The sequence below is a fragment of the Pseudochaenichthys georgianus genome, chromosome 11 (assembly GCF_902827115.2).
Source record: "Pseudochaenichthys georgianus chromosome 11, fPseGeo1.2, whole genome shotgun sequence".
NCBI lineage: Eukaryota > Metazoa > Chordata > Actinopteri > Perciformes > Channichthyidae > Pseudochaenichthys > Pseudochaenichthys georgianus.
The window spans coordinates 11,222,344-11,239,330 of record NC_047513.1 but is presented as its reverse complement, the minus strand read 5'-3'; the positions used below and the strand labels follow the sequence as shown (position 1 = coordinate 11,239,330).

Genomic DNA, 16,987 nt, shown 5'->3' with positions numbered 1-16,987 from the left:
ACACAGCACACTGTAGCAACACACTGTAGCAACACACAACACACTGTAGCAACACACTATAGCAACACACTGTAGCAACACACACCACACTGTAGCAACACACTGTAGCAACACACAACACACTGTAGCAACACACAGCCCACTGTAGCAACAAACTGTAGCAACACACTGTAGCAACACACAACACACTGTAGCAACACACTGTAGCAACACACTGTAGCAACACACAACACACTGTAGCAACACACTGTAGCAACACACAACACACTGTAGCAACACACAACACACTGTAGCAACACACAACACACTGTAGCAACACACAACACACTATAGCAACAAACTGTAGCAACACACAGCACACTGTAGCAACACACTGTAGCAACACACTGCACACTGTAGCAACACACAACACACTGTAGCAACACACTGTAGCAACACACAACACATTGTAGCAACACACAACACACTGTAGCAACACACTGTAGCAACACACTTTAGCAACACACTGTAGCAACACACAGCACACTGTAGCAACAAACTGTAGCAACACACAACACACTGTAGCAACAAAATGTAGCAACACACAGCACAATGTAGCAACACACAGCAAACTGTCGCAACACACAGCACACTGTAGCAACACACAACACACTGTAGCAACACACTGTAGCAACACACAGCACACTGTAGCAACACACTGTAGCAACACACTGTAGCAACAAACTGTAGCAACACACTGTAGCAACACACAGCACACTGTAGCAACACACTGTAGCAACACACTGCACACTGTAGCAACACACAGTACACTGTAGCAACACACTGTAGCAACACACTGTAGCAACACACTGTAGCAACACACTGTAGCAACACACAACACACTGTAGCAACAAACTGTAGCAACACACAACACACTGTAGCAACACACAGCACACTGTAGCAACAAACTGTAGCAACACACTGTAGCAACACACAACACACAGTAGCAACACACTGTAGCAACACACAGCACACTGTAGCAACACACAACACACTGTAGCAAAACACAGCACACTGTAGCAACACACTGTAGCAACACACTGTAGCAACACACAGCACACTGTAGCAACACACTGTAGCAACACACAGCACAATGTAGCAACACACTGTAGCAACACACAGCACACTGTAGCAACACACTGTAGCAACACACAGCACACTGTAGCAACAAACTGTAGCAACACACTGTAGCAACACACAGCACAATGTAGCAACACACTGTAGCAACACACAGCACACTGTAGCAACACACTGTAGCAACACACAGCACACTGTAGCAACAAACTGTAGCAACACACTGTAGCAACACACAGCATACTGTAGCAACCCACTGTAGCAACACACAGCACACTGTAGCACCACACAACACACTGTAGCAACACACAGCACACTGTAGCAACACACAACACACTGTAGCAACACACAACACACTCTAGCAACACACTGTAGCAACACACTGTAGCAACACACAACACACTGTAGCAACACACTGTAGCAACACACAACACACTGTATCAACACACTGTAGCAACACACAACACACTGTAGCAACACACTGTAGCAACACACAACACACTGTAGCAACACACAACACACTGTAGCAACACACTGTAGCAACACACAGCACACTGTAGCAACACACTGTAGCAACACACTGTAGCAACACACAGCACACTGTAGCAACACACTGTAGCAACACACAACACACTGTAGCAACACAGTGTAGCAACACACTGTAGCAACACACAACACACTGTAGCAACACACTGTAGCAACACACAACACACTGTAGCAACACACAGCCCACTGTAGCAACAAACTGTAGCAACACACTGTAGCAACACACAACACACTGTAGCAACACACTGTAGCAACACACTGTAGCAACACACAACACACTGTAGCAACACACTGTAGCAACACACAACACACTGTAGCAACACACAACACACTGTAGCAACACACTGTAGCAACACACAGCACACTGTAGCACCACACAACACAATGTAGCAACACACAGCACACTGTAGCAACACACAACACACTGTAGCAACACACAACACACTGTAGCAACAAACTGTAGCAACACACAAACACTGTAGCAACACCACAGCACACTGTAGCAACAAACTGTAACAACACACAGCACACTGTAACAAACATCACACTGTAGCAACAAACTGTAGCAACACACTGTAGCAACACACAACCACAGTAGCAACACACTGTAGAACACAACACACTGTAGCAACACACTGTAGCAACACACAACACACTGTAGCAACACACAACACACTGTAGCAACACACTGTAGCAACACACAACACACTGTAGCAACACACAGCACACTATAGCAACAAACTGTAGCAACACACAGCACACTGTAGCAACACACTGTAGCAACACACTGCACACTGTAGCAACACACTGTAGCAACACACAACACACTGTAGCAACACACTGTAGCAACACACAACACACTGTAGCAACACACAACACACTGTAGCAACACACAGCCCACTGTAGCAACAATCTGTAGCAACACACTGTAGCAACACACAACACACTGTAGCAACACACTGTAGCAACACACTGTAGCAACACACAACACACTATAGCAACAAACTGTAGCAACACACAGCACACTGTAGCAACACACTGTAGCAACACACTGTAGCAACAAACTGTAGCAACACACAACACACTGTAGCAACACACAGCACACTGTAGCAACAAACGGTAGCAACACACTGTAGCAACACACTGTAGCAACAAACTGTAGCAACACACAGCACACTGTAGCAACACACTGTAGCAACAAACTGTAGCAACACACTGTAGCAACACACTGTAACAACACACAGCACACTGTAGCAACAAACTGTAACAACAAACTGTAGCAACACACAGTAGCAACACACTGTAGCAACAAACGGTAGCAACACACAGCACACTGTAGCAACAAACTGTAGCAACACACTGTAGCAACACACAACACACAGTAGCAACACACTGTAGCAACAAACGGTAGCAACACACAGCACACTGTAGCAACAAACTTTAACAACACACTGTAGCAACACACTGTAGCAACACACAACACACAGTAGCAACACACTGTAGCAGCACACTGTAGCAACACAAAGCACACTGTAGCAACACACTGTAGCAACACACAGCACACTGTAGCACCACACAACACACTGTAGCAACACACAACACACTGTAGCAACACACAGCACACTGTAGCAACACACAGCACACTGTAGCAACACACTGTAGCAACAAACTGTTGCAACACACAGCACACTGTAGCAACACACTTTAACAACACACAGCACACTGTAGCAACAAACTGTAGCAACACACTGTAGCAACACACAACACACAGTAGCAACACACTGTAGCAGCACACTGTAGCAACACAAAGCACACTGTAGCAACACACTGTAGCAACACACATCACACTGTAGCACCACACAACACACTGTAGCAACACACAGCACACTGTAGCAACACACAACACACTGTAGCAACACACAGCACACTGTAGCAACACACAACACACTGTAGCAACAAACTGTTGCAACACACAGCACACTGTAGCAACACACTGTAGCAACACACAGCACACTGTAGCAACACACTGTAGCAACACACTGTAGCAACACACAGCACACTGTAGCAACACACAACACACTGTAGCAACACACTGTAGCAACACACAACACACTGTAGCAACACACTGTAGCAACACACTGTAGCAACACACAGCACACTGTAGCAACACACTGTAGCAACACACAGTAGCAACACACAACACACTGTAGCAACACACTGTAGCAACACACAACACACTGTAGCAACACACAACACACTGTAGCAACACACAGCACACTGTAGCAACACACTGTAGCAACACACTGTAGCAACACACTGTAGCAACACACAACACACTGTAGCAACACACCGTAGCAACACACAGCACACTGTAGCAACACACAACACACTGTAGCAACACACAACACACTCTAGCAACACACACCACACTGTAGCAACACACAACACACTGTAGCAACACACAGCACACTGTAGCAACACACTGTAGCAACACACAGCACACTGTAGCAACACACATCACACTGTAGAAACACACTGTAGCAACACACAGCACACTGTAGCAACACACAACACACACTGGAGCAACACACGGCACACTGTAGCAACACACTGTAGCAACACACTGTAGCAACACACTGTAGCAACACACAGCACACTGTAGCAACACACTGTGGCAACACACAGTAGCAACACACTGTAGCAACACACAGCACACTGTAGCAACACAATGTAACACAATATAAGAACATACTGTAACAACACACTGCAACAATACACTATAGGAGATAAACACACTGCAACAGCACACAGTGGCAACACACTGTAGCAACAAACTGTAGCAACACACAACACACTGTAGCAACACACACCACACTGTAGCAACACACAGCACACTGTAGCAACACACTGTAGCAACACACAACACACTGTAGCAACACACAACACACTGTAGCAACATACAGCACACTGTAGCAACAAACTGTAACAACACACAGCACACTGTAGCAACAAACTGTAGCAACACACAGCACACTGTAGCACCACACAACACACTGTAGCAACACACTGTAGCAACACACTGTAGCAACACACAGCACACTGTTGCACCACACAACACACTGTTGCACCACACAACACACTGTAGCAACACACAGAACACTGTAGCAACACACAGCACACTGTTGCACCACACAACACACTGTAGCAACACACTGTAGCAACACACAACACACTGTAGCAACACACAACACACTATAGCAACACACAGCACACTGTTGCACCACACAACACACTGTAGCAACACACAACACACTGTAGCAACACACAGCACACTGTAGCACCACACAACACACTGTAGCAACACACAACAGACTGTAGCAACACACAGCACACTGTAGCAACACACAACACACTGTAGCAACACACAACACACTGTAGCAACACACAGCACACTGTTGCACCACACAACACACTGTAGCAACACACTGTAGCAACACACTGTAGCAACACACAGCACACTGTTGCACCACACAACACACTGTTGCACCACACAACACACTGTAGCAACACACAGCACACTGTAGCAACACACAGCACACTGTTGCACCACACAACACACTGTAGCAACACACTGTAGCAACACACAACACACTGTAGCAACACACAACACACTATAGCAACACACAGCACACTGTTGCACCACACAACACACTGTAGCAACACACAACACACTGTAGCAACACACAGCACACTGTAGCACCACACAACACACTGTAGCAACACACAACAGACTGTAGCAACACACAGCACACTGAAGCAACACACAACACACTGTAGCAACACACAACACACTGTAGCAACACACAACACACTGTAGCAACACACAGCACACTGTAGCAACACACAACACACTGTAGCAACACACAACACACTGTAGCAACACACAGCACACTGTAGCAACACACTGTAGCAACAAACTGTTGCAACACACAACACACTGTAGCAACACACAACACACTGTAGCAACACACAGCACACTGTAGCAACACACAGCACACTGTAGCAACACACTATAGCAACAAACTGTAGCAACACACTGTAGCAACACACTGTAGCAACACACTATAGCAACAAACTGTAGCAACACACTGTAGCAACGCACAACACACTGTAGCAACACACAGCACACTGTAGCAACACACTGTAGCAACACACAGTACACTGTAGCAACACACTGTAGCAACACACAGTACACTGTAGCAACACACTGTAGCAACACACAACACACTGTAGCAACACACAACACACTGTAGCAACACACTGTAGCAACACACAGCACACTGTAGCAACACACAACACACTGTAGCAACACACAACACACTGTAGCAACACACAACACACTGTAGCAACACACAGCACACTGTAGCAACACACTGTAGCAACACACAGCACACTGTAGCAACACACAACACACTGTAGCAACACACAACACACTGTAGCAACACACAACACACTGTAGCAACACACAGCACACTGTAGCAACACACTGGAGCAACACACAGCACACTGTAGCAACACACTGTAGCAACACACTGTAGCAACACACAGCACACTGTAGCAACACACTGTGGCAACACACAGTAGCAACACACTGTAGCAACACACAGCACACTGTAGCAACACAATGTAACACAATATAAGAACATACTGTAACAACACACTGCAACAATACACTATAGGAGATAAACACACTGCAACAGCACACAGTGGCAACACACTGCAACAATGTACTGAATAACAGAAACATAATGCAACAACACACCGATAGCATACGCTGCATCACATCACAGCAACAACACACAGCAACAACACAATGCAACAACACACTGCATCAGCACACAGCAACACCACAATGCAACAACACACTGCATCAGCACACAGCAACAACACAATGCAACAACACAATGCAACAACACACTCAAACAACACTGTTGGACAGTAACTAGTTAGATATAGCTGTGTTAACAAATTCAACTAGAAAATAAACATGTTACAGAAACCCTCTGTAAAAACACGCTGTAATACTATCTACAGTATGACAATAAGCTGAATATTAAAATAGCTGCCGCTTGTCTAATCATTAAAAAAGATTCGGACATTAACGAGGTACAGCCCGACGTTGTGTCATTATTCTACAATCTAGGCAAAAAGGACATTTGTTTAAATGAAATCATAATGGGTTTCATGCTGTTAACACGTCTCACATGTTTCCTTTCACAACACTTCACATACACTTACAGCCATCACAACAGCCCTCATTAACATCTCAGCTCCTCCCCCTGAGGCTCAAGCAGTGGGAGGCAGCGGATGGAGGAGAGGCTGACGGCTGTTTGGCAATGGAAGCAGCAGAAAGGCGAAGGGAGACGGTGGAGAAGAGAGGCAGCCAAGACCCAGAAGCTGATCCTGAGCAGGATCCTGCTGCTTTCTTTATGTGATCAATGACCTCACATGCCTCTTAGATCCTTATTTCCTGTATGGGCTCTCTGCCTTTTGTTACACCCGCTGCCTCTCGCTGCACTCATCTAAGATCTAATCAAGAGTTGTCTCTTTTCTTTGAAGGCTCAGCGGCTGTAATAGTCTCTCCTCCATAGCGAGGATGGCACTGTGATTAGATCCGGAGATATGAGAGCAACATCTGTCAACCGGATTAAACTTGTTGGCCAGCATTGTGTTAGATTCCTCTGATTGGACTCACAGTTGCGTCAATGCCTCAGAGTTATAAATGTGTCTCCGATGGTAAGTGGCCGTGTGCTGGCTTCTCTGGAATTGTAGCAGCAGTGTAAGTATTTGGATGTATTCATTAACCAAGGACCAACATTTAATGCACCATACTCCTGCAATAACTCTAGTAGTAAAGACATATCATAAGTGAAATATACTTAACCTGTTAAGCCCCATAGCCCCCGCCCGTAATACTGTGTCTCAGGGCTTCTTAACATTTAACAACCTATTAATGTGTCATACCCACTTAACGGGAAGAAACTCAGCTAACTGACGATATGAACCATTTTTACCGAAACAAAACACAACTCTAACGCCCAGCGTCTGAATTAGCACTAAGCAAAAGAGTGCTAACGCACTTAACACATAACTTACGGTAGCGATCTTCTATACTTCATCTGCACAAACAAGATAACATATGAAAGCTGAGATTCCACAGATTCCAATGGTATAATATCCTCACTGTGGGACCAAAAGAGGCCAGGAAAGACAACTTACTACTTCACTTTGCAGGGCCAAAGCGGCAAATACGTCTTACGCTTACGCTGCTGAAGGTTAATCCAATGTCTCTGTGTCACTTTGAAATGATTACTGATAATCCATCATACATCTTTTTTCAATAAGAGTAGTTTTCATATAGAGTGTATGAGAGCTGTAACCCAACTTCCGGTTTTGGGCATGCTGGCTGCGCATCACTCTCATTCACCAATGGTAATGTTTAGATGGATTTAGGAACTCCCCCTTGATTCTAATGGCTCTAACGGTTCAAAAGTGGTTTCAAACACCAACATTGACCGATCCGTTCCAGAGATATGGCAAATACACCCAAATGACCCCAGAAGTGTTTTTTTTTTTTTAAAGTTCAAATTTCAATTGTTTTGCATCAATCTTGATACAGGGAACTTATTATATGTTATAGTTTGGATTCCTAAAGATTTTTGTCTACTATCCCATCATTCAAGGGTGGTTTTCACTATAAGTAATGTTTTTTCTTTGGACGGACACCATAATTAAAAAATGTTTACTATGTGCAATCTGAATTTACATCTATATTGATTCTGACTTTTCTACATCAAATTCACAGGTGTATCATTGCTTTGAGAAAATAAATTATTAATTTACCCCTTTTTAGAAGTGAAGATATAGTCATTTGTTCTGGGCATGTCATTTTCGAGCCTGAAACCTGAAAAACAGGCATGGGGCTTAACGGGTTAATAGTTCATAAAGCAAAAAAATATTCCACCCATGGGACTGATATATTATTATATAATATACATATTGTAGTACATGAAGGAAAGAAAACAAAGGATAATAAATAAAGTGTCTCAAATGTAACACCAGTACCTTAAGAACAAAGGTGAAGATGAATCAGTTAAAATAAAAACGTAATATTGCACATGATATTGAAAATCCGTATAGCACATGATGTGTAAAGGTAACATTTCACATGTTAGTAAAAGGTAATATTGCTCATGATTATTAATGGTTATTGCATTTGATAGTAAAAACTAATATTGCACATACAATAATGTTATTTTTCCAAAGTGTCCAGAGTTTGAACTCTCTAGTACATGTATCTCAGACTTGAACTTGAACATGCTGTTTTCAGACATCAGTTTGACATTTTGATAAAAGTTAAGTTAGTTACTTTTCGGCCAAAAACTCCCAACAAGAGAGCATCTGAATGTGGCCTTTGTGTTTGCCTGAAAGCGGTTCTAATCGCGACTCTACGCCAAGTGAGAGAAGGTTATGGAGCAACTTTCTGAATAGAGTCTAACGCTGAGTTTGTTTTTCATGGTTCCTCCCCACGTGGTTTTGGATCGGTTTCAGTTTGGTATTCAGAGTAGGAAGGGGTCAGTGTGGGCGTCTGGTTGTATGCAAAGGATAACAAAAACAATTCAATTCTTAGCTATTTTCAAGCAGACTGAGGATGTGCATGTATTGAGACTTCTTTAACACACAGAGGGCAGAGTATTAGAGGATACTAGCTGGATTACTTCATTCAGGCCCTGGAGCATTATCCCCAGCTCAGCTGTGATTATCTCACATGTTCCCACAGGGATGAGGCGTCGTGTCCTCCACTGCTCTCCACACCAACACTTATGGGCCAGTGTTTGCACAGTGATCCCTCCTTAGGTCATTTTTAAAAACAGTAAAGGCCGACTCAGTGACTCGGTGCTTATTTTTTCCCCAACTCTATGCTGTTGCTTTAGCCGGCCTAATTACAGAGTACGATGTTGATTTTGGAGGTCTTTGCCCGTGAACTATTTGTCTTCCGTACATCAGCGATGACACTGCACAAACTGCTGGGTCACGCTTGTTTATTGTTGGACCTGGGTAAACATTAATCAGATTTTCTGAACCTCTTTTGCGGCCAAACCCTCAGAAATCCCAGTAATGACAAGACAAAAGTAAAGCAGAGGCTGCTTTCTCTTTTTTTCCAGTACAGTGAGGTTAAACAAACAGACAAGGGAGATGCTTCTGTCATTTAACAGCCGGCTAGTCGTGTTTGCCTAACTCTTGTCGGCTGTCAGGCTGTCTGCCCTGAGCAGGGTGAATCCTTTTAAACACGGATTTCCTCCTCTCCCTTTGTTTGGGTTTTTTAAGGCATGGCATGGGAAACTCTACTTCTTCTCATGAAATCAAATTTGGATCAAATTAACCACTTAATTATTAATCAAAGATGGACATTTTAAAAACTAAAGATAGGTAAGTAAAAGCATGTTCATTTTTCCAGTTGAAATGCTTATTGTGACTTATTGTTACTTGGCTATTTACACTAATGCAGTCCAGTTATATTTATATGTATTCCATGAGGAAAGTTATCGAAGACATCAAAAAGTAGCAACCAAGTGCCATAAATGATGTCAGAAAAAGTGAAATATGATGATCTTAAATGTCCTGCTTATTATTTAGTTTAAAGTTACATAAAATAGAAAAAAGACATCAAAATAGTTGCCTTTAAATGTTCTGTTGATTACCGCAGCTTTAACACAACTATACAACTCTAAAATGTAACCTCATTATTTAGAGGGAACAGAAAGAGAGTGATAGGATGAAGAGAAGGAAGTCCTCCTCACCCGTGAGTAAGCTGTTGGGCAACCAGCAGTTGGCAGGGCACACTAAATTCCTCCCCCTCTGACACACACGGAAAGAGGGAGGGAGAGCGAAGGGAAGGATCCCCTGGAGCGAGCCAGAGCCGGTTTAAGTGACGTCACCCAGACTGCTCTGTTTGGGCAGGCCCTCCCCTCCTCACCCCTCCCCCCTCTCTCTTCCTGGGTCTTACAGGAATTCCCCTCCTCGTCACTTTATTCAGAGGAAAACGCCCCGCGCAGCCACAGCTGATAGGGCGGAAACACACACACACACACACGCACACACACACACACACACACACACACACACACACACACACACACACACACACTTGTGTTTACACTGGAGTGTGTGTGCACTTGTTGCCTTCGAACAAAAGGAGCTCCTCAGTGTTTGTTCCATGAAACATCAGCAGGGTAAGAAATAAACATTTTGTCCTATAGACATGTTAAAACACCCTGCATTAGTTACTATTTTTAAGTTTGTTCTGTGCTGAACAATATGTCAGTGTCAGGTGCAGAAATGTTCTTCATTCGACGTGTTTTTTGACTCGTACTATAAGTCCACAGCAAAAACAACTCCGCTCTTGTGAGACTGAGTGGGATGTCAAGGTGAACGACACAACACAGGAAGCAGTCAGCATGCCGTCAGTCAACCGTAGCGCCACGGTAAACGACAAAAAGCAGGCCGTGGGTCTTTCGGGACCCGAGCGTGTTTTTAGACTTCAGTTCCTTAAACTAAAGATAGCGCTGCTTTTAGTTTTGATTTGACAATCCATGTGGGGCACAGGCTGCCCTAGGTTTATGTTATCTCCGCAAAGGAGGTTCTGTTTTTATTGTGGTTTGTTTGTAGTCCATCTTATTGTTGATCACAAGTAGGTTTCTGGAATGTCTTTTCAAGTTAAATTCCTACTAATAAATACGGAGTGTTTATCAGTGAGCTTTAGAGGTGCTGATAGGCTGGTTTTGTACCTTTGACCAGAGACAGGCTAAGTGATTCCACCTGTTTGCTGTCTTAATGCTAAGCTAACTGATGCTAGCTCCATTTTTGGGAACATGTAGTATTGATCTTCTCATCTATATCTCTAAATAAATTGAGTAAATGTTTTTCCTAAAAACTCAAACAATGACTTCAAATTTGCCAATTAAACAAGATTGTATATATATATATATATATATATATATATATATATATATACAATTTCACCCAAGTTCCATTTAGTATCTGTTCGGAGCTTTTCATCGTTTCACACAATCTTACTGAACAAACGGAATCACAAAGTTGTTTCAAAATTGAAAAAATTATATTAGATTTTCTCAAATATGCTACCTTTTACATTTAAGTGGTATTGAAGAAGTGCTAGGGTATCCGGGTGTCACAAAGAAACAGAAACACAAAGATATAAACCAATGACAAATATTCATTTCGCACCTAATCACCATGATTATTAAATACAGTCGTAGCTGCATGTGACCTCCTTTCTCCCTCCGCCTCCTCCTTAATCATTGACATACTGTACAGAGCTTACTGTATGTTTGCAAAACTTGTTTTTCGAACGGAGACGACTGAAACATGCTTCCTGTCCCACGAGGCCCGTCAACACTGGCCGTCAGTAGTGTTAATTTTTCAAGCAAGAAGGGAACTCGAGATGCTGACTGGATAAAGTTTGACGTGCAGCTTGTTTTACTTCCACTTTTTGTTGCCTCTGCTAAGAAAGAAAGAAGTGGGTGTTTGTGTACAGTCGAGGACTTGCTGGTGAATTTCAGCGACTGTGTTTATGTCTTATCTGAAACAGTTAGGCTCAAAAAGACAGGAATATGAGGTGATAAGTTGCTCCCAGTCCATTTAGGACCTTTTATAGTGCAGTAGTGTAGGAGAGTTGTAAAGATGATTTCATCGCTAATTTTCATAGGAAAATGTTCTAACAAATAGTTCTTTATATTTCAGTTTTTCCAATTTTCTCCACATTTTCTTCTTCTTCTTCACTACATTTCATATGTGACTACTTAGAACTGCTTCCCAAATGTTTAAATGTGTTGTTTTTCTTTGTTCTCACTTGCGAATTGAATTATTTGGGGCAGTAGGCCGTAACTGATGAGCATTTCTCACACATTTCTGATGTTGTTTCACAATCCAAACAAATGACTGTGCTGTCAAACAGTCATTTTCGAAGGGCACTGGAAGAAGTTATCTGGGTTCACTTTGAAGACTCCATTGACAAAAACAGGCTGTACTAGACCAGGGACTTCTGTGTGTCAAAACGCAGCTTTTGTCAATGGAGTCTGGTGGTTCATAGAAAACATAGATAACCAGAATCAGAATTGCTTTATTCGTGCAGCAGCAGGGAACTTGACAGCGATACAGCAGCAAAGGTAAAAGGAATAAGAGTAGGCCTATATATATATATATATATATTTATTTATGTTTAAAAAAGGCAAGCACAAGTTATTTGAAATGTTGGCTTCAGTCCCCACTCTGATGGCAAGGTAAAGGTGTGAAAACAAACTAAATTGTACAATTGAACAGATTTTTTTGGTAGATAAAATACGTAAAATATACAGGTGAACATTTCTATCTCTCGATTATGTCTCCAAGCCTTGGACTGATCACTTGTGTCTTGCTGAAACTGTTGCTATGAAACTATTTGGATCAGCAGTTGTGCAGAAAACAGTGAAACCCCGTTCCGCCTGTAAATGCATGCAAAGACTGACTTAAAAAAACAAGCACATCCCAAACGGGCACTGCCCTGGTGAAGATAATTGTTAGCTGCAGAATCCAGATTCTCCTAGGCAGCTTGTGATTTACTTTACTACATCCTAAATAAAACAAGCTTTACAGGCTTCACACCTTTCATGATTTCTTACTGCCAAAGGAAGGACATAATTAGTTTGTGCTTCTTGGCTGTAGCTTCTCTCTGTGTTGTGTTCAGAGTCTGGCTCCTGCTCTTCTATTTTGGTGCAGGCAGATTTTTGGGGGGAATGTGTGTCTGTGTGTGTTTGTTGTGAAAAAGATCGAAGAGGTAATATTCATGTTCATCCCCGCCTGCACCATTAAACCCCCCCCCCCCCCCCACACACACACACACACACACACACACACACACACACACACACACACACACACACACACACACACACACACACACACACACACACACACACACACACACACACACACACACACACACACACACACCCACCCAGTAGTGTTCTTTTTATAACAATGTTTCGCAAGGGTGCCCACGCAGTCCCAATGATCAGTGGCCTTCAGACTGCTGCTTCTTCCACCTACAGTTTCACGTGGGGGCAGCAGTACTGTACAGATACCAAACCACTGTCTTTGTCTGCGTCTGATCAATATTTCAGTTGTCGACTTGGTGTTTGCAGCTTTGTCACAAATTATTACAAGGGAAGGGTCCAGGCCTTTCCTCCAAACATGTCCTCTATTATTATTATTATTATTATTATGGAAAATGGATCTCAAGCAAGTAAATCCACATTTGTTCTTGTTCTTGTGTACACGATCGGCATCTCAGCCCGTTTATAGGCATACATTATTAAAAGGTTGCCTCGCCTCGAAGCTCTAGTTAAGGCAGAATGTGTTTTTTTAACTCGTACCTGCCCATACTCCATTCATCATGCTGCATGTAAACAAGCTCAGCTGCAGCCTCCCTTCGCCTTCATGCTCAGCAGTCAGCAGCTGATCTGCAGGCTGGAGAGAGAGAGAGCAAGATTTCTTTGAACGCTTTGTTTAAGTCCTAAGGTACACCGAACCCTCCTCTTCCTCTTCCTCTTTCTCCATTCAGTTCAAAGGCTTTATTTTTAAATGCTATATAGATGCAGCATCGTTTTTAGTAATGGTTGCCTCATCAATAAACATACTTAGTTTGATATATTCATGTTACTATTACGTTCTTTTTCATATTGACATGTTGTCATAACACTCCGAAAGAACTTGTCAACCAAATACTTTTTTTTAAATTTGCAACACTATTAATGAGAAACAATAACAATTAATGACATAAGGAGACGTTCAATGCTAGCTTCTTTTGTCATTGTGTCTTTCAATTAGATACATAACAAAATGCAACAAAACGGTAAATAAAAAAAAACTGAAGAAAACAAATTAAGTTTTATTGAAATCACAAAAAAGGAAGAATATAAAGCCTTATTTAAATCCTTAACTAAGTTGGAAATTAAATTGTTTAAGTTATTTATCAATATGCCAAACATGCCTAACGTTTCTAAAGTGGAATATCTAGTTTGGACTGTTGGTTGGACAAACACGCACGTTACCTGCCCTGAAGAAAAGTGGAGACAGACTTCATTATTTGGAAAATGCTGTCTCAATTTTGACAGGGTTTTATTTGACCAAAAACTAAACTACTAACTAAAGATATTAAACGTACAGCAACATGTAACATAGAAAAGCCAAAACACATTCACAACCCTAACCCTTAAGAAACTTTAACTAGCTTATGACGTTTTTTTCCAGATAAAATACATTATTAATAGGTTACTCAGATTGAAGTCGCACCATTTAAACACCCTAAATTAGCTACGTTTGTTCGGTAATGTCTCTGGGACCTTTTTTTTAAGCTACAACCACACTTTAGAGTTCAAACTAGGCTGTTGTGATGCATGAATGATGTAACCTTAACACAAAGTCTATTACCGAAATGCTCTTGTTCGCTATCGGCCCATTTCTTCACCTCTACACCCTCTTTATCCTTCATCCTCTCCTCCGTCCTTTTGTGTCAATTACATTTGATAGAGCGATTCACTCAGTCCGGCTAATGTGAGGAAGGAGAGGGAAGGAAGTCACTTTGCTCTCCCCTCTCAGCCAGCTGATGATGATAGACTGCAGGGTAATGGGACACTCTCACGGTATGGTGGGGGGGGGGGGATTCCTCTGCTCTGCATCATCGTCTGTCCGCGGGATTTCCTGTAGCACTTGTGGGTGTCTGCTCTCAGACCGGTTCTTCTCCCTGAAGGCCGTCTCTCTGTACGGGCGTGTCCGTGAGGATGAAGAATGTGTCAGATGCTGACGGTCACCCTTATGGCCAATTATTGCATGGGTCGGCTGCTGAGGGCTGCAGAAATGCTGCGTGTCCTCCACAGGCCGCAGGAAGAAAAAGCTAAAATAAGATAAACACACTTTCCTCTCAAAGGTGACAGGGTATTATGCAAAGTTCACACACCTCCCAGCTGTTATTGTGACTATTAAAGGAGGAGACGTCTTCCTTTTAATAATAGTAATCTCGTCATACAAGACTGATTGCATTTTTTCGGTGAGTGACACTGATGATGAATCACTCTCAAAGAAAGGGAAGCTTGTTGCTTTTACATGTTATATAAAACTGTAATTATATGAAGGAACAAAGAAGTTAAAACAGCTCTGGATTAATCTGGATACTACCTATTATCATAGATTGTTGGCGTATTTAAAAGTCCCATCAAAAGTTCCAAGCTCAGCATAATAGATTGCTTGTTCTTCATTTCAAGCCAATAAAGATTACATTTACTGTCAAAAAAGAGTAAATAATTAAGCAATTAATCAACATCAAAACAGTTGCAGATTAATACTACTTCTTGTGATGTATTGTTTAAACTCCATCTGTGTTCAGTTATAGCAAACACATTTAAACGTCTTTGGCTGAAAAATAAGCTCCCAGAACCTGATATGGCTTTAAATGTCCTGTTTTATCTGAGAAGCATCATATGCAAAACCAAAGCGTTACACTTTTGATTGAAAATGACCTAAATTATTTTTGCAGATGATTAAAATGTCAAATAACTAACTGTTTATCCAACTAGTTGCTTAAGCTCTGATGAACAGTGCAAGTAGATTTTCTTTGAATATTGAGTAATCTGCCAGGCTCTACAAGTTGAAAATACCCTCAAGGTCATTTTTATCCACCAAACCCTAAAACATTTCCGTTGACTATCGCTTAGGGCGAAAAGTGGTCAATCCTCCAAAATCTGGAATATGGAACCAGGCAATGTCTGCACATGTTTCCCAAAGAATGACAAACAATTAGCAACATTTAACTTATCATGTCCTGTGTAGACGTAGGTTTCCATCTGGCTTTGTTAACTGGAAAAACTCCTTGTTAGTGATCGTTCTAAGAATGCATCAGCCACTGCGAGGGTGTGTTTGATGTTGGTGCGTGTGCAGCAGGCTGGTTGAGGTGCTTGAGTTACATAATATCCATCTCCCCCCCACACAGTGACAGGGAAGAAGGGGGCAACTGCCAGCTCCCATCTCGTCATGTTCAGCCTGCTGATGCATCTCCTCCTCCTCTCCCTCTCCAAACACTGCCTTTGTTTAGTTTGCTATACTGTGCAGTCCAGACATCAACTTCGGTACGTTGGTTTGTTATATCCACTACTGGCTCCACGCAAAGAGACTCACAAAATGTGTTTTCATCCACTGGTCAATTGTATATGTT

General features: G+C 42.4%; 1 protein-coding gene across 4 annotated transcripts in view; it reads left to right on the top strand.

The window, feature by feature from the left end:
• Nucleotides 1–16,987, top strand: part of hivep1 (HIVEP zinc finger 1) — an 87,154-nt gene that overhangs the window by 44,774 nt on the left and 25,393 nt on the right. Inside the window, exon 1 of one of the 4 annotated variants that reach the window (XM_034094087.2) lies at nucleotides 10,922–10,952. The exons of the other annotated variants lie outside the window; for them this stretch is intronic. Coding sequence (XP_033949978.1) covers nucleotides 10,937–10,952 — 16 coding nt within the window. The 5' untranslated portion in view covers nucleotides 10,922–10,936. Of the gene's footprint in view, nucleotides 1–10,921; nucleotides 10,953–16,987 lie in introns of those variants that run through there. 4 annotated transcript variants of the gene reach the window in all.